At 55.7% G+C, this 20,000-nt stretch overlaps 1 protein-coding gene across 1 annotated transcript in view; it reads left to right on the plus strand.

Moving 5' to 3' along the window:
- The window catches only part of LOC140468665 (uncharacterized), a 72,986-nt gene that overhangs the window by 34,957 nt on the left and 18,029 nt on the right, over nucleotides 1-20,000 (plus strand). The window contains exons 5-7 of the mRNA XM_072564742.1: nucleotides 3,408-3,563; nucleotides 5,185-5,307; nucleotides 15,213-15,407. Coding sequence (XP_072420843.1) covers nucleotides 3,408-3,563; nucleotides 5,185-5,307; nucleotides 15,213-15,407 — 474 coding nt within the window. The remainder of the gene's footprint in view (nucleotides 1-3,407; nucleotides 3,564-5,184; nucleotides 5,308-15,212; nucleotides 15,408-20,000) is intronic.

The following is a 20,000-nucleotide window of genomic DNA, read 5'->3' on the forward strand; positions in this document are numbered from 1 at the left end:
AGTCCTGCTAAGATTTGCTTTCCCAAAATGCAGCACCTCACATTTATCTGAATTAAACTCCATCTACCACTTCTCAGCCCATTGGCCCATCTGGTCCAGATCCTGTTGTAATCTGAGGTAACCCTCTTCGCTGTCCACTACACCTCCAATTTTGGTGTCATCTGCAAACTTACTAACTGTACCCCTTATGCTCGCATCCAAATCATTTATGTAAATGACAAAAAGTAGAGGTCCCAGCACCGATCCTTGTGGCACTCCACTGGTCACAGGCCTCCAGTCAGAAAATCAACCCTCCACCACCACCCTCTGTCTTCTACCTCTGAGCCAGTTCTGTATCCAAATGGCTAGTTCTCCCTGTATTCCATGAGATCTAACCTTGCTAACCAGTCTCCCATGGGGAACCTTGTCGAATGCCTTACTGAAGTCCATATAGATCACATCTACTGCTCTGCCCTCATCACTGACGTCAGACTCACTCGTCTGTAATCACTGTTTTCTTTGTACCATGTATTTTAAATAATGGGGTTACATTAACTACCCTCCAATCTGCAGGAACTATTCCAGAGTCTAAAGAATCTTGGAACATGACCACTAATGGATTCACTATTTCTAGGGCCACTTCCTTAAATGCTGTGGATCGTAGGTTATTCGGCCCTGGGGATTTATCAGCCCTCGGTCCATAAGATCATAAGACATAGGAATGGACTAAGGCTATTCAGCCCATCGTATCCCCTCCGTCATTCAATCACGGCCCGACTGGCATTTCAACGCCACTTACCCACAACTCTCCCTGCATCCCATAATTCCTGGCGAGATCGAGAATTTATCAACCTCCCCTTTGAATGACGCTTAACGTCCCGGCCCCAGCCTACAATCCCCTCAGTTTCTCTCGTACAATTTCTCTCCCACACTAAACCCCATGTTTCCCCCGTCATTTCTGACACCAGCCAAGCGTGAATTTAGTTTGTGACGAAGGGCCCGAAACGTCGATTCTCCCGCTCCTCGGATGCTGCCTGACCTGCTGCGCTTTTCCAGCACCGTTCAGATCTCCAGCATCTGCAGTCCCCACTTTCACCTCTGGATTTGTCCGCCAATTCTTTGTTCTGTGTTATAAAGTTCCCCCACGCGTGACCGTAAGGGACCCACATTTAGTTTTCGGTCAATCTCATTCTCTTTACACGCCCATCGAAACTTTTACAGTCAGTTCTGGCGTTTCCAGCGAGCTGACTCTCAGAATCCACATTCCCACCCCCCCACTTTTTAAACAATTTCTCCGTCCTGCTTTGCTGACTGCCGAACTGTTTCCGATTTGTACCCCTCTTTGGATTTTGCTATGGTCTCTGTGCTGAAGAACAAACCCAGCTCCCTCTGTAAGTCACTGGCGCTGGGTTGGAGTTGACAGCTCTTGGTAATTGTCACCATGTGCTGGTTGAACGTTTACCGCTGCCAAGCTATTATCATAGCTTTCCACAATCTCTCCCAGCCCCGTGAACAGGCCTTATTCCCGTCGGAGTTCGCCTCGTTGAAATGCAGGAGCTCTGTTGTCATGGAGAAAGCGGCCGGGGATGGGAGGCTCGTTTTGGGGGTTGGTGGGGGGGGGGGGGGGGGGGAGGGGATACATGCTCCTTACTTACACAGAGAAACAACTCAGGGAGCGACATTCCCAACCAGTTTGAATGAGCTGAAGCTCTGATGATCTTTGAGGGGAGGCGATGGCCGAGTGGTATTATCGCCAGAATGCTGTCGACTCAGAGACCCCTGGGGATCCCAAGTTCGAATCCCGTCATGACAGGGGCGGAATTTGAATTCGATAATAGTCTGGAATTAAGAGTTGAGTGTCGATTGTCAGGAGAAACCGACCCTAATGGTCTTGAGGGAAGGAAGTACCTGGCGTGGCCTACATGTGACTCCAGACCCACAGTGATGTGGTTGACTCTTAGCAGCCCTCTTAATGCTGGTCCAACCCAGTTGTACGAACAACAACATATAAAAAAAAATTCGGTTATGATTAGTCGGGATGGTGTGTAGGAACGATTGTGATCGTTCCAAGTTTGGAATTCTTGCCAGCGGTCCTGATGCAATGCCGGGTTAAAAGCATCGGCGATGCAACGCCCTTCTTGGCAAGACTGAGGCCGGGTGCCACCTTAGGACGGCCATCCCCGATGACCCAGCAACAAGGTAGACGAGGTGGCGCAGAGGGCGTTTGGAGTGCTCTGCCTTTATTGGTCAGCGCATCGAGTTGGGAGGCCATGTTGCGGCTGGACAGGACGTCGGTGAGGCCACTGTTGGAATGCTTCCTTGAGTCCTGGTCTCCCTGCTACAGGAAGGACGGAGACAGGCCGTTCGGCCTAAACCAGTCCGTGCTGACCCATCACCTCCACCCCCGCCGACCCCATTTCCCTGGACTTAGCCCACATCCTTCCAAACCTTTTCTATCGAAGTTGCCAAACTTGAAAGGGTTCCGGAAAAGATTGACAAGGATGTTGTCAGGGTTGGAGGGTTTGAGCTACAGGGAGAGGCTGAACAGGCTGGGGCTGTTTCCCCTGGAGCGTCGGAGGCTGAGGGGTGACCTTATAGAGGTTTATAAAATCATGAGGGACATGGATAGGGTAAATAGACAAAGTCTTTTCCCTGGGGTGGGGGAGTCCAGAACTAGAGGGGCATAGGTTTAGGGTGAGAGGGGAAAGATATAAAAGGGACCTAAGGGGCAACTTTTTCACCCAGAGGGTGGTACGTGTATGGAATGAGCTGCCAGAGGATGTGGTGGAGGCTGGGACAATGACAACATTTAAGAGGCATTTGGATGGGGATATGGATAGGAAGGGTTTGGGGGGGATATGGGCCGGGTGTTGGCAGGTGGGACTAGATTGGGTTGGGATATCAGGGCGATTTGGGCTGAAGGGTCTGTTTCCGTCTCTGTGAGTCCGACATGTCTGCTGGAAGGTGGAGGAGTTGGAGGGAGGGGGTGGGGGAGGGGAAGCATCTCCTGCGTCACCCCACCCCCCCTTCGGCCCTCACCATGGCGGACCCACCTTCAGATTCCCAGGGGCTGGGCCCGAAGTGGGTACCGTTGTCACGGCGACGCTCTGAGGGGCACCCATGACCAGGCCCCAGGGCCCAACTTGGGGCCCTCGATGGGGGGTGGGGGGGGGCGTGGAAGGAGATTGGTGTGGGACGGTCTGTTGTCGGGTGAAGGGGGTGTGGGGAAGCGTTTATCGACGGTTCGGGAGGGCCACTGCTGGGGTGGCTGGGGGTCGTGGGGCAGGGGGGTTACCCACTTCGTGTCCACCCCGTCTCCCACCCCACCCAACTCCCCGAAGCTTTGGAGTCCGCAGTTCAACCCTTCCCACCCCCACCTCCGTCCGGCCAAGCGATCGGTCAAATGGCGTGTCCCCTCTGACTTACAGCTGAAAGCGTGCCTGGTCTGCGCCATTGTCACCATGGTGACCTCCGCCATTGAGTTAGTCATGTACCTGGTGGACATCAGTGAGCACAGGAAGATGTCACTGCTCTGCCTGGTGGGTGAGGATACCCAAAGATGCTACCACCTCCTGGGAAAACAGGTAACCCCCCACAATCCACACTGTCGGAGGGTCAGGGCTGAGGGAGGGCCGCACTGTCGGAGGGTCAGTGCTGAGGGAGGGCCGCACTGTCGGAGGGTCAGTGCTGAGGGAGGGCCGCACTGTCGGAGGGTCAGTGCTGAGGGAGGGCCGCACTGTCGGAGGGTCAGTGCTGAGGGAGGGCCGCACTGTCGGAGGGTCAGGGCTGAGGGAGGGCCGCACTGTCGGAGGGTCAGCGCCGAGGGAGGGCCGCACTGTCGGAGGGTCAGGGCTGAGGGAGGGCCGCACTGTCGGAGGGTCAGCGCCGAGGGAGGGCCGCACTGTCGGAGGGTCAGCGCCGAGGGAGGTCCGCACTGTAATCCTTCTCTGGTCTGGCCTACGTGTGACTCCAGACCCACAGCAACGTCGTTGCTAAGTGCTGTCCGAAAGACGGTGGCGCACTCAGTAACAAGGCAAATGGCAGCCTCCACCCGTCTGTCAGACGATGGGAATGAGCTGAGATTTGGGCAGGGAATGAGCCTGGGCCGAAGTTCGGAGGATGGACAGGGAGCACGGCCGATAGCTGTGTCTTCCTGTGTCCTCAGGAGGTGAGTTATGGTTTGCGTTGGAGTCGGCGCTGTGGCCTGAGGTACCATCAGGCCTCTGGTTGAGTTAACCTGGAGGAGGGTGTGTGTGGTAGAGGCTGTACAGACCCGAGAGAGTGTCCCTCGAAGCGAGCTGGAGGAGCTTCGCAATTTCCCGAGGAGCGTCCTCGAGTGAACTGGGCCCGAGGATCAGAGCCAGTTTCCGTTACACCCCAGCACGGGGCTGACACAAAGTCGGCAGTTACAGCGAGCTGTTCCTCTGGGATACCTGGGAGGTGGGAGTGTGGACCGAATGGCCTCTCACTGTTCATTTGTTACAAGGGATTTGACCCTCCCGTTCCTGTGGGACAGGGGGGCTGAATGTCCCCTCCTCCTCCCTCTGTGGGACAGTCTGGGGAAGGGGCTGAATGTCCCCTCCTCCTGTTCCTGTGGGACAGTCTGGGGAAGGGGCTGAGTGGCCCCCCTCCTGTTCCTGTGGGACAGTCTGGGGAAGGGGCTGAGTGGCCCCTCCTCCTGTTCCTGCGGGACAGTCTGGGGAAGGGGCTGAGTGGCCCCTCCTCCTGTTCCTGTGGGACAGTCTGGGGAAGGGGCTGAGTGGCCCCTCCTCCTGTTCCTGTGGGACAGTCTGGGGAAGGGGCTGAGTGGCCCCTCCTCCTGTTCCTGTGGGACAGTCTGGGGAAGGGGCTGAGTGGCCCCCCTCCTGTTCCTGTGGGACAGTCTGGGGAAGGGGCTGAGTGGCCCCTCCTCCTGTTCCTGCGGGACAGTCTGGGGAAGGGGCTGAGTGGCCCCCCCTCCTGTTCCTGTGGGACAGTCTGGGGAAGGGGCTGAGTGGCCCCCCCTCCTGTTCCTGTGGGACAGTCTGGGGAAGGGGCTGAGTGGCCCCTCCTCCTGTTCCTGCGGGACAGTCTGGGGAAGGGGCTGAGTGGCCCCTCCTCCTGTTCCTGCGGGACAGTCTGGGGAAGGGGCTGAGTGGCCCTCCTCACTTTCATTGTGACAAAGCAAGAGAGCAGATGAAAGTCTGTGATGTTATTTTCGGACAGAGACTCCTGTACGTGAACGTCCCGATCTTTTACCTCCTCACCCTGAGTGGGATGATGCTGTGTATCATCGTGTCCATCAGTCTCTATCATCTCCTTCGTCTCTGGGAACCCCAGATGGACCAGGTACGGTCGCGTCCTGTTACTAACAGGTAATCGGGTCGGATCGATCGGGCCTCACACCCCCCCCTCCTAAACCCCCTGACCATCAAACACTCCCAGGGACAGGGACAGGGACAGCACGGGGTTAGATACAGAGTAAAGCTCCCTCTACACTGTCCCCCCATCAAACACACCCAGGACAGGGACAGCACGGGGTTAGATACAGAGTAAACCTCCCTCTACACTGTCCCCCCATCAAACACTCCCAGGGACAGGGTCAGCACGGGGTTAGATACAGAGTAAAGCTCCCTCTACACTGTCCCCCCATCAAACACTCCCAGGGACAGGGTCAGCACGGGGTTAGATACAGAGTAAAGCTCACTCTACACTGTCCCCCCATCAAACACTCCCAGGGACAGGGACAGCACAGGGTTAGATACAGAGTAAAGCTTCCTCTACACTGTCCCCCCATCAAACACTCCCAGGGACAGGGACAGCACGGGGTTAGATACAGAGTAAAGCTCTCTCTACACTGTCCCCCATCAAACACTCCCAGGGACAGGGACAGCACGGGGTTAGATACAGAGTAAAGCTCACTCTACACTGTCCCCCCATCAAACACTCCCCAGGGACAGGGACAGCACGGGGTTAGATACAGAGTAAAGCTCTCTCTACACTGTCCCCCATCAAACACACCCAGGGACAGGGACTGGGACAGTACGGGGTTAGATACAGAGTAAACCTCCCTCTACACTGTCCCCCCATCAAACACTCCCAGGACAGGGACAGCATGGGGTTAGATACAGAGTAAACCTCCCTCTACACTGTACCCCCATCAAACACTCCCAGGGACAGGGACAGCACGGGGTTAGATACAGAGTAAAGCTCCCTCTACACTGTCCCCCATCATACACTCCCAGGGACAGGGACTGGGACAGTACGGGGTTAGATACAGAGTAAACCTCCCTCTACACTGTCCCCCCCATCAAACACTCCCCAGGACAGGGACAGCACGGGGTTAGATACAGAATAAAGCTCCCTCTACACTGTCCCCCATCAAACACTCCCAGGGACAGGGACTGGGACAGTACGGGGTTAGATACAGAGTAAACCTCCCTCTACACTGTCCCCCCCATCAAACACTCCCAGGGACTGGGACAGCACGGGGTTAGATACAGCGTAAAGCTCACTCTACACTGTCCCCCCCATCAAACACTCCCAGGACAGGGACAGCACGGGGTTAGATACAGAGTAAACCTCCCTCTACACTGTCCCCCATCAAACACTCCCAGGACAGGGACAGCACGGGGTTAGATACAGAGTAAACCTCCCTCTACACTGTCCCCCCATCAAACACTCCCAGGGACAGGGACTGGGACAGCACGGGGTTAGATACAGAGTAAAGCTCCCTCTACACTGTCCCCCCATCAAACACACCCAGGGACAGGGACAGCACGGGGTTAGATATAGAGTAAAGCTCCCTCTACACTGTCCCCCCATCAAACACTCCCAGGGACAGGGACAGCACGGGGGTTAGATACAGAGTAAAGCTCCCTCTACACTGTCCCCCATCAAACATTCCCAGGACAGGGACAGCACGGGGGTTAGATACAGAGTAAACCTCCCCCTACACTGTCCCCCCATCAAACACTCCCAGGGACAGGGACTGGGACAGCACGGGGTTAGATACAGAGTAAAGCTCCCTCTACACTGTTCCCATCAATCACTCCCAGGGACAGGGACAGCACGGGGTTAGATACAGAGTAAAGCTCCTTCTACACTGTCCCCCCCATCAAACACTCCCAGGACAGGGACAGCACGGGGTTAGATACAGAGTAAAGCTCCCTCTCCACTGTCCCCCATCAAACACTCCCAGGGACAGGGACAGCACGGGGTTAGATACAGAGTAAACCTCCCTCTACACTGTCCCCCATCAAACACTCCCAGGGACAGGGACAGCACGGGGTTAGATACAGAGTAAAGCTCCCTCTACACTGTCCCCCATCAAACACTCCCAGGGACTGGGACAGTACGGGGTTAGATACAGAGTAAACCTCCCTCTACACTGTCCCCCATCAAACACTCCCCAGGACAGGGACAGCACGGGATTAGATACAGAGTAAAGCTCCCTCTACACTGTCCCCCATCAAACACTCCCAGGGACAGGGACTGGGACAGTACGGGGTTAGATACAGAGTAAACCTCCCTCTACACTGTCCCCCCCATCAAACACTCCCCAGGACAGGGACAGCACGGGGTTAGATACAGAGTAAAGCTCCCTCTACACTGTCCCCCATCAAACACTCCCAGGGACAGGGACTGGGACAGTACGGGGTTAGATACAGAGTAAACCTCCCTCTACACTGTCCCCCCCATCAAACACTCCCAGGGACTGGGACAGCACGGGGTTAGATACAGCGTAAAGCTCACTCTACACTGTCCCCCCCATCAAACACTCCCAGGACAGGGACAGCACGGGGTTAGATACAGAGTAAACCTCCCTCTACACTGTCCCCCATCAAACACTCCCAGGACAGGGACAGCACGGGGTTAGATACAGAGTAAACCTCCCTCTACACTGTCCCCCCATCAAACACTCCCAGGGACAGGGACTGGGACAGCACGGGGTTAGATACAGAGTAAAGCTCCCTCTACACTGTCCCCCCATCAAACACACCCAGGGACAGGGACAGCACGGGGTTAGATATAGAGTAAAGCTCCCTCTACACTGTCCCCCCATCAAACACTCCCAGGGACAGGGACAGCACGGGGGTTAGATACAGAGTAAAGCTCCCTCTACACTGTCCCCCATCAAACATTCCCAGGACAGGGACAGCACGGGGGTTAGATACAGAGTAAACCTCCCCCTAGACTGTCCCCCCATCAAACACTCCCAGGGACAGGGACTGGGACAGCACGGGGTTAGATACAGAGTAAAGCTCCCTCTACACTGTTCCCATCAAACACCCCCAGGGACGGGGACAGGGACAGCACGGGGTTAGATACAGAGTAAAGATCCCTCTACACTGTCCCCCATCAATCACTCCCAGGGACAGGGACAGCACGGGGTTAGATACAGAGTAAAGCTCCCTCTACACTGTCCCCCATCAAACACTCCCCAGGGACAGGGACAGCACGGGGGTTAGATACAGAGTAAAGCTCCTTCTACACTGTCCCCCCCATCAAACACTCCCAGGACAGGGACAGCACGGGGTTAGATACAGAGTAAAGCTCCCTCTCCACTGTCCCCCCATCAAACACTCCCAGGACAGGGACAGCACGGGGTTAGATACAGAGTAAAGCTCCCTCTACACTGTCCCCCCATCAAACACTCCCAGGGACAGGGACAGCACGGGGTTAGATACAGAGTAAAGCTCCCTCTACACTGTCCCCCCATCAAACACTCCCAGGGACAGGGACAGCACGGGGTTAGATACAGAGTAAAGCTCCCTCTACACTGTCCCCCATCAATCACTCCCAGGGACAGGGACAGCACGGGCTTAGATACAGAGTAACGCTCCCTCTACACTGTCCCCCCATCAAACACTCCCAGGGACAGGGACAGCACGGGGTTAGATACAGAGTAACGCTCCCTCTACACTGTCCCCCCATCAAACACTCCCAGGGACAGGGACAGCACGGGGTTAGATACAGAGTAAAGCTCTCTCTACACTGTCCCCCATCAATCACTCCCAGGGACAGGGACAGCACGGGCTTAGATACAGAGTAACGCTCCCTCTACACTGTCCCCCCATCAAACACACCCAGGGACAGGGACAGCACGGGGTTAGATACAGAGTAAAGCTCCCTCTACACTGTCCCCCCATCAAACACTCCCAGGGACAGGGACAGCACGGGGTTAGATACAGAGTAAAGCTCCCTCTACACTGTCCCCCCCATCAAACACTCCCAGGACAGGGACAGCACGGGGTTAGATACAGAGTAAACCTCCCTCTACACTGTCCCCCCCATCAAACACTCCCAGGGACAGGGACAGCACGGGGTTAGATACAGAGTAAAGCTCCCTCTACACTGTCCCCCCCATCAAACACTCCCAGGACAGGGACAGCACGGGGTTAGATACAGAGTAAACCTCCCTCTACACTGTCCCCCCCATCAAACACTCCCAGGGACAGGGACAGCACGGGGTTAGATACAGAGTAAACCTCCCTCTACACTGTCCCCCATCAAACACTCCCAGGGACTGGGACAGCACGGGGTTAGATACAGAGTAAACCTCCCTCTACACTGTCCCCCCCCATCAAACACTCCCAGGACAGGGACAGCACGGGGTTAGATACAGAGTAAAGCTCCCTCTACACTGTCCCCCCATCAAACACTCCCAGGGACAGGGACAGCACGGGGTTAGATACAGAGTAAAGCTCCCTCTACACTGTCCCCCCCATCAAACACTCCCAGGGACAGGGACTGGGACAGCACGGGGATTAGATACAGAGTAAACCTCCCTCTACACTGTCGCCCTATCAAACACTCCCAGGGACAGGGACAGCACGGGGTTAGATACAGAGTAAAGCTCACTCTACACTGTCCCCCCCCATCCCAGGGACAGGGACAGCACGGGGTTAGATACAGAGTAAAGCTCTCTCTACACTATCCCCCATCAAACACTCCCAGGGACAGGGACAGCACGGGGTTAGATACAGAGTAAAGCTCCTTCTACACTGTCCCCCCCATCAAACACTCCCAGGGACAGGGACTGGGACAGCACGGGGGTTAGATACAGAGTAAACCTCCCTCTACACTGTCGCCCTATCAAACACTCCCAGGGACAGGGACAGCACGGGGTTAGATACAGAGTAAACCTCCCTCTACACTGTCCCCCCCATCAAACACTCCCAGGACAGGGACAGCACGGGGTTAGATACAGAGTAAAGCTCTCTCTACACTGTCCCCCCTATCAAACACTCCCAGGGAAAGGGACAGCACGGGGTTAGATACAGAGTAAAGCTCACTCTACACTGTCCCCCCCCATCAAACACTCCCAGGATAGGGACAGCACGGGGTTAGATACAGAGTAAAGCTCACTCTACACTGTCCCCCATCAAACACTCCCAGGACAGGGACAGCACGGGGTTAGATACAGAGTAAAGCTCCCTCTACACTATCCCCCCATCAAACACTCCCAGGGACAGGGACAGCACGGGGTTAGATACAGAGTAAACCTCCCTCTACACTGTCCCCCCATCAAACACTCCCAGGGACAGGGACAGCACAGGGTTAGATGCAGAGTAAAGCTCACTCTACACTGTCCCCCATCAAACACCCCCAGGGACAGGGACAGGGACAGCACAGGGTTAGATACAGAGTAAAGCTCACACTACACTGTCCCCCATCAAACACTCCCAGGGACTGGGACAGCACGGGGTTAGATACAGAGTAAACCTCCCTCTACACTGTCCCCCCCATCAAACACTCCCAGGACAGGGACAGCACGGGGTTAGATACAGAGTAAAGCTCTCTCTACACTGTCCCCCCATCAAACACTCCCAGGGACAGGGACAGCACGGGGTTAGATACAGAGTAAAGCTCCCTCTACACTGTCCCCCCCATCAAACACTCCCAGGGACAGGGACTGGGACAGCACGGGGGTTAGATACAGAGTAAACCTCCCTCTACACTGTCCCCCCCATCAAACACTCCCAGGGACAGGGACTGGGACAGCACGGGGTTAGATACAGAGTAAAGCTCACACTACACTGTCCCCCCATCAAACACTCCCAGGACAGGGACAGCACGGGGTTAGATACAGAGTAAAGCTCCCTCTACACTGTCCCCCATCAAACACTCCCAGGGACTGGGACAGCACGGGGTTAGATACAGAGTAAACCTCCCTCTACACTGTCCCCCCCATCAAACACTCCCAGGACAGGGACAGCACGGGGTTAGATACAGAGTAAACCTCCCTCTACACTGTCCCCCATCAAACACTCCCAGGGACAGGGACAGCACGGGGTTAGATACAGAGTAAAGCTCACTCTACACTGTCCCCCCCCATCAAACACTCCCAGGATAGGGACAGCACGGGGTTAGATACAGAGTAAAGCTCCCACTACACTGTCCCCCCATCAAACACTCCCAGGACAGGGACAGCACGGGGTTAGATACAGAGTAAAGCTCCCTCTACACTGTCCCCCCATCAAACACTCCCAGGGAAAGGGACAGCACGGGGTTAGATACAGAGTAAAGCTCACTCTACACTGTCCCCCCCCATCAAACACTCCCAGGATAGGGACAGCACGGGGTTAGATACAGAGTAAAGCCCACTCTACACTGTCCCCCATCAAACACTCCCAGGACAGGGACAGCACGGGGTTAGTTACAGAGTAAAGCTCCCTCTACACTGTCCCCCCATCAAACACTCCCAGGGACAGGGACAGCACGGGGCTAGATACAGAGTAAAGCTCCCCCTACACTGTCCCCCCATCAAACACTCCCAGGTTAGGGACAGCACGGGGTTAGATACAGAGTAAAGCCCACTCTACACTGTCCCCCATCAAACACTCCCAGGACAGGGACAGCACGGGGCTAGATACAGAGTAAAGCTCCCCCTACACTGTCCCCCCATCAAACACTCCCAGGTTAGGGACAGCACGGGGTTAGATACAGAGTAAAGCCCACTCTACACTGTCCCCCCATCAAACACTCCCAGGACAGGGACAGCACGGGGTTAGATACAGAGTAAAGCTCCCTCTACACTGTCCCCCATCAAACACTCCCAGGGACAGGGACCGCACGGGGTTAGATACAGAGTAAAGCTTCCTCTACACTGTCCCCCCATCAAACACTCCCAGGGACAGGGACCGCACGGGGTTAGATACAGAGTAAAGCTTCCTCTACACTGTCCCCCCATCAAACACTCCCAGGACAGGGACAGCACGGGGTTAGATACAGAGTAAAGCTCCCTCTACACTGTCCCCCATCAAACACTCCCAGGGACAGGGACCGCACGGGATTAGATACAGAGTAAAGCTTCCTCTACACTGTCCCCCCATCAAACACTCCCAGGGACAGGGACAGCACGGGGGTTAGATACAGAGTAAAGCTACCTCTACACTGTCCCCCCATCAAACACTCCCAGGGACAGGGACAGAACGGGATTAGATACAGAGTAAAGCTCTCTCTACACTGTCCCCCATCAAACACTCCCAGGGACAGGGACAGCACGGGGTTAGATACGGAGTAAAGCTCCCTCTACACTGTCCCCCCCATCAAACACTCCCAGGACAGGGACAGCACGGGGTTAGATACAGAGTAAAGCTCCCTCTCCACTGTCCCCCCATCAAACACTCCCAGGGACAGGGACAGCACGGGGGTTAGATACAGAGTAAAGCTCCCTCTACACTGTCCCCCCCATCAAACACTCCCAGGACAGGGACAGCACGGGGTTAGATACAGAGTAAAGCTCCCTCTACACTGTCCCCCCATCAAACACTCCCAGGGACAGGGACAGCACGGGGTTAGATACAGAGTAAAGCTCCCTCTACACTGTCCCCCATCAAACACTCCCAGGACAGGGACAGCACAGGGTTAGATACAGAGTAAAGCTTCCTCTACACTGTCCCCCCCCATCAAACACTCCCAGGACAGGGACAGCACGGGGTTAGATACAGAGTAAAGCTCCCTCTCCACTGTCCCCCCCATCAAACACTCCCAGGGACAGGGACAGCACGGGGGTTAGATACAGAGTAAAGCTCCCTCTACACTGTCCCCCCCATCAAACACTCCCAGGACAGGGACAGCACGGGGTTAGATACAGAGTAAAGCTCCCTCTACACTGTCCCCCCATCAAACACTCCCAGGGACAGGGACAGCACGGGGTTAGATACAGAGTAAAGTTCCCTCTACACTGTCCCCCATCAAACACTCCCAGGACAGGGACAGCACAGGGTTAGATACAGAGTAAAGCTCCCTCTACACTGTCCCCCCCATCAAACACTCCCAGGGACTGGGACAGCACGGGGTTAGATACAGAGTAAAGCTCCCTCTGCACTGTACCCCCATCAAACACTCCCAGGGACAGGGACAGCACGGGGTTAGATACAGAGTAAAGCTTCCTCTACACTGTCCCCCATCAAACACTCCCAGGGACAGGGACAGCACGGGGTTAGATACAGAGTAAAGCTCCCTCTACACTGTCCCCCCATCAAACACTCCCCAGGGACAGGGACAGCACGGGGTTAGATACAGAGTAAAGCTCCCTCTACACTGTCCCCCATCAAACACTCCCAGGGACAGGGACAGCACGGGGTTAGATACAGAGTAAAGCTCCCTCTACACTGTCCCCCCATCAAACACTCCCAGGGACAGGGACAGCACGGGGTTAGATACAGAGTAAAGCTCCCTCTACACTCTCCCCCCATCAAACACTCCCCAGGGACAGGGACAGCACGGGGTTAGATACAGAGTAAATCTCCCTCTACACTGTCCCCCATCAAACACTCCCCAGGGACAGGGACAGCACGGGGTTAGATACAGAGTAAAGCTCACTCTACACTGTCCCCCATCAAACACTCCCCAGGGACAGGGACAGCACGGGGTTAGATACAGAGTAAAGCTCTCTCTACACTGTCCCCCCTATCAAACACTCCCAGGGAAAGGGACAGCACGGGGTTAGATACAGAGTAAAGCTCCCTCTACACTGTCCCCGCATCAAACACTCCCAGGGACAGGGACAGCACGGGGTTAGATACAGAGTAAAGCTCCCTCTACACTGTCCCCCCATCAAACAGTCCCCAGGGACAGAAGAGGAAGTTCGGGGGAGATCTTAGAAATATCAGGATGGATCAATCTCCGAGACCCGATCTACCGTATCGCAGAACATTGTGGGAAATCCGGGAGGAAGTTCCGAGACCCCCCCCCTGCCCCCTGCCCCCCGCCCCCTCCCGGCAGAAATCTGTGCGTACTCTGTAACTGTGGGTGAGGTGCTTGATGCCTGGAGAGCTGCTCATATTGAAGGAAGGTTGTGTGGGGGGGGGGGGGCGTACCTAGGACGTGGTTTTGTTTGGGGCGGGGGGGGGAGGATTTCAGTCTGGCCTTGGTCAGGGCTCTGCACAGCGGACTAACTCGTAAAGTTAGGTCCCCGAGGGGTTCAGGGGGCGCTTGCCAATTAGATAGAGAATTGGCCGTGAACAGCAGGAGACAGAGAGTGATGGTGGAATGTTGCTGTTCAGAGTCGAGGCCTGTGACCGTTGGTGTTCCTCAGGGATCAGCGCTGGTTTCTCTCCTGTTTGTCTCGTGTATAAATGACTTGGATGAGAAGGTAGCAGGTATGGTTACTGAGTTGGCGGACGACGGGCAACATTGGTGGCACGGTAGACCACGAGGAAGGTTTTCTAAGATTACAAAGCGATCTGGCATCCAATGGGTCAGCGGGCTGTTCAGTCTGGATAAACGCGAGGTATTGCAGCCTGGAACGACAAACAAGGGGTAGGACTTGGACAGTTGATGGGTCATGTGTAGAACAAGGGGTTCGCAAGTCTTTACATTGTCTTTCCCCAAAAAGTTGAGGGGGGGAGGATTTGAAAACTCAGGGGAGCGTGTCTTTTTGAGGCGGGAGATTGAGGGGCAAGTTTTGTTTTTAACAGAGAGTGTGTGAACTGAAGTGCCGAAGGAAGCAGATGTAAGTCTAGTTGCAGTTTAAAAGATACTGGGGCGAGTTCAGGAATAGGGAAGGGATAAGGGTGTTGGAGGAGGTGGGACGGGTTGAATTTGGGGATTACGTGTCGAGGAGGGGGGGGGGTCTGCGCACGACTCTGAGACAGGGACAGCACAGTGCTCGGTATGGAGCCAAGCTCCCTGTTCCCTCTTCGCTCGGCGTGCCTTGTGGTCCTCCTCCTCCTCAGTCCCGTTCTTCGTTCTCCTTCAAAAGCTATTTCCCTTGACCTGCTGGTCTCCTCCTCCACGTGCAGCTGCTGCGATCGTCGTCCCCCCCACCCTCTCGCGATCCGGAAGGAGCCACACTGATTTCCCCGGAGCCTGAGCAGGAAGACGCCGAGCCGACCGCAGACCGCGGGACCGGGGACCGGGAGACACCCAAGTCCAGAGCCGGCAAGAGGACGCTGCTTGTTCACAAGTTCCTGGAAGGACAGCCCAAGGTTTTAGGTGTAAGTTGGTCGCTGCGGTGGATATGATTTCAGTTCGGGTCAGAGCCAGGTCTCTCTGGCTATTGACCACATACTACACAGAACCATGATCCTCTCTGTTCTGCCAATTGCTTTGTTGGGATTGGTCACTTGCTCCAGGGACCCCCCCCCCCCCCTCTCCATCCCTCACTGTCTCTCTGCCTCTTTCTCCCTCTCTCTCTTTCCCCCTCTCTCTCTCCCTCTATCTCTCTCCCTCTGTCTCTATCTCTCTTTCTCTGCCCCTCTCTCTCTCCCTCACTCCCTCTCTTCTTCACTCTCTCTCTGCCTTTCTCTCCCTCTGTCTTTCTCTCTCTCTCCCCCTCCCCCCCTCCTCTCTCTCTCTTTCTCCCTCTCTCTCTTTCCCTCTCTCTCTCCCTCTATCTCTCTCCCTCTCCCTCTCTCTCTGCCCCTCTCTCTCTCTCCCTCACTCCCTCTCTTCTTCACTCTCTCTCTGCCTTTCTCTCCCTCTGTCTTTCTCTCCCTCTCCCCCTCCACCCCCTCCCTCTCTCTCTCTCTCTCTCTCCCCCACCCCCTCCCTCTCTCTCTCTCTCTCTCTCTCTCTCAACATCAGCAAAACATAAAGAACTGGTTGTTGACTTTGGGGAAGTGAGGAGGAGAACACTCTTCCCGATGGGAGCTGACGTTGAAACGTGGAGGGCGTCAAGTTCCTCGGAGGGACGAAATCCGCCAACCTGTCCTGGTCTTCCCACACACAAGTGATGGGCAAGAGGACAGGACGATGCCTCTTTGTTGCTCAGGCAGGCTCAGGAAATCCGCCATGTTCAGAAGGGCCCTCTCCGACTCGAGCAGATGAACCAACAGAGACCATACAGTGCAGAACGGCCTGGGACCCCAGCCGCTGTGCCCAGGACCGTCCGGAAGAGCAGAAGAGGGTGTGCGCAGGACAGACCATCGCGGAAGCCAACCATCCCACCCATGGACTGCATTTACACGGCGCCCTTCCGCAGGAAGGCTGCCCTCGTCATCAAAGGCCCATCGTACCCCAGTAACGCTCTCTGCCGTCAGAAGCTCAAACACACGCGCCGACAGGTTCAAGGACAGCTTCCCCCCTGCCATTATCAGACTGAGGAACAGACCTCTCCAAATTCAATGGAGCACTCACCTGGCCTTTGAGCGTCTGTGCACTGTAACTGAGAATGATAGATTCCCTACAGGGTGGAAACAGGCCCTTCGGCCCAACAAGTGCACACTGACCCTCCGAAGAGTAAGCTACCCAGACCCATTCCCCTACCCTGTTACTCTGACCAATCCACCCTAACCTACACATCCCTGAACACTGTGGGACAATTTAGCACGGCCAATCCACCCTAACCTACACATCCCTGAACACTATGGGACAATTTAGCACGGCCAATCCACCCTAACCTACACATCCCTGAACACTGTGGGACAATTTAGCACGGCCAATCCACCCTAACCTACACATCCCTGAACACTGTGGGACAATTTAGCACGGCCAATCCACCCTAACCTACACATCCCTGAACACTGTGGGACAATTCAGCACGGCCAATCCACCCTAACCTACACATCCCTGAACACTGTGGGACAATTCAGCACGGGCCAATCCACCCTGACCTACACATCCCTGAACACTGTGGGACAATTTAGCACGGCCAATCCACCCTAACCTACACATCCCTGAACACTGTGGGACAATTTAGCACGGCCAATCCACCCTAACCTACACATCCCTGAACACTGTGGGACAATTCAGCACGGGCCAATCCACCCTGACCTACACATCCCTGAACACTATGGGACAATTTAGCACGGCCAATCCACCCTGACCTACACATCCCTGAACACTCTGGGACAATTTAGCACGGCCAATCCACCCGAACCTACACATCCCTGAACACTGTGGGACAATTTAGCACGGCCAATCCACCCTAACCTACACATCCCTGAACACTGTGGGACAATTTAGCACGGCCAATCCACCCTAACCTACACATCCCTGATCACTACGGGACAATTTAGCACGGCCAATCCACCCTAACCTACACATCCCTGAACACTATGGGACAATTTAGCACGGCCAATCCACCCTAACCTACACATCCCTGAACACTGTGGGACAATTTAGCACGGCCAATCCACCCTAACCTACACATCCCTGAACACTATGGGACAATTTAGCACGGCCAATCCACCCTAACCTACACATCCCTGAACACTGTGGGACAATTTAGCACGGCCAATCCACCCTAACCTACACATCCCTGAACACTGTGGGACAATTTAGCACGGCCAATCCACCCTAACCTACACATCCCTGAACACTGTGGGACAATTCAGCACGGGCCAATCCACCCTGACCTACACATCCCTGAACACTGTGGGACAATTCAGCACGGCCAATCCACCCTAACCTACACATCCCTGAACACTGTGGGACAATTTAGCACGGCCAATCCACCCTAACCTACACATCCCTGAACACTACGGGACAATTTAGCACGGCCAATCCACCCTAACCTACACATCCCTGAACACTGTGGGACAATTTAGCACGGCCAATCCACCCTAACCTACACATCCCTGAACACTACGGGACAATTTAGCACGGCCAATCCACCCTAACCTACACATCCCTGAACACTGTGCGACAATTTAGCACGGCCAATCCACCCTAACCTACACATCCCTGAACACTGTGGGACAATTTAGCACGGCCAATCCACCCTAACCTACACATCCCTGAACACTATGGGACAATTTAGCACGGCCAATCCACCCTAACCTACACATCCCTGAACACTATGGGACAATTTAGCACGGCCAATCCACCCTAACCTACACATCCCTGAACACTGTGGGACAATTTAGCACGGCCAATCCACACTAACCTACACATCCCTGAACACTGTGGGACAATTTAGCACGGCCAATCCACCCTAACCTACACATCCCTGAACACTGTGGGACAATTTAGCACGGCCAATCCACCCTAACCTACACATCCCTGAACACTGTGGGACAATTTAGCACGGCCAATCCACCCTAACCTACACATCCCTGAACACTATGGGACAATTTAGCACGGCCAATCCACCCTAACCTACACATCCCTGAACACTATGGAACAATTTAGCACGGCCAATCCACCCTAACCTACACATCCCTGAACACTGTGGGACAATTTAGCACGGCCAATCCACCCTAACCTACACATCCCTGAACACTGTGGGACAATTTAGCACGGCCAATCCACCCTAACCTACACATCCCTGAACACTGTGGGACAATTTAGCACGGCCAATCCACCCTAACCTACACATCCCTGAACACTATGGGACAATTTCCCTCCCTCCCTCTGCCTGTGTCTCCCTCCCTCCCTCCGCCTGTGTCTCCCTCCCTCCCTCCCTCCCTCTGCCTGTGTGTCTCCCTCCCTCCCTCTGCCTGTGTGTCTCCCTCCCTCCCTCCCTCCGTCCATCTGTCTGTGTGTCTCCCTTTCTCTGCCTGTGTCTCCCTCCCTCCCTGCCTGTGTCTCCCTCCCTCCCTCCCTCCCTCTCTCTGCCTGTGTGTCTCCCTCCCTCTCTCTGCCTGTCTCCCTCCCTCCCTCCCTCTGCCTGTGTCTCCCTCCCTCCCTCCCCCTGCCTGTGTGTCTCCCTCCCTCTGCCTGTGTGTCTCCTTCCCTCCCTCCCTCTACCTGTGTGTCTCCCTCCCTCCCTCCCTCCCTCTGCCTGTGTGTCTCCTTCCCTCCCTCCCTCTGCCTGTGTGTCTCCCTCCCTCCCTCTGCCTGTGTGTCTCCTTCCCTCCGTCCCTCTGCCTGTGTGTCTCCTTCCCTCCCTCTGCCTGTGTGTCTCCTTCCCTCCCTCCCTCTACCTGTGTGTCTCCCTCCCTCCCTCCGTCCGTCTGTCTGTGTGTCTCCCTATCTCTGCCTGTGTCTCCCTCCCTCTCTCTCTCCCTCCCTCCCTCTCTCCCTCCCTCCCTCTCTCTGCCTATGTCTCACTCCCTCCCTCCCTCCCTCTGCCTGTGTCTCCCTCCCTCCCTCCCTCTGCCTGTGTCTCCCTCCCTCCCTCCCTCTGCCTGTGTCTCCCTCCCTCTCTCTGCCTGTGTCTCCCTCCCTCCCTCCCTCTCTCTGCCTGTGTCTCCCTCCCTCCCTCTCTCTGCCTGTGTCTCCCTCCCTCTGCCTGTGTCTCCCTCCCTCCCTCCCTCTGCCTGTGTCTCCCTCCCTCCCTCCCTCTCTCTGACTGTGTCCCCCTCCCTCCCTCCCTCCCTCCCTGTGTCTCCCTCCCTCCCTGTGTCTCCCTCCCTCTCTCTGCCTGTGTCTCCCTCCCTCTCTCTGCCTGTGTGTCTCCCTCCCTCCCTCTGCCTGTGTGTCTCCTTCCCTCCCTCTGCCTGTGTGTCTCCCTCCCTCTCTCTGCCTGTGTGTCTCCCTCCCTCCCTCCCTCTGCCTGTGTGTCTCCCTCCCTCCCTCCCTCCCTCTGACTGTGTCTCCCTCCCTCCCTCTGCCTGTGTCTCCCTCCCTCCCTCCCTCCCTCTGCCTGTGTCTCCCTCCCTCTCTCTGCCTGTGTCTCCCTCCCTCCCTCCCTCTCTCTGCCTGTG

The sequence above is a fragment of the Chiloscyllium punctatum genome, chromosome 47, assembly GCF_047496795.1.
Source record: "Chiloscyllium punctatum isolate Juve2018m chromosome 47, sChiPun1.3, whole genome shotgun sequence".
NCBI classification, from domain to species: Eukaryota; Metazoa; Chordata; class Chondrichthyes; order Orectolobiformes; family Hemiscylliidae; genus Chiloscyllium; species Chiloscyllium punctatum.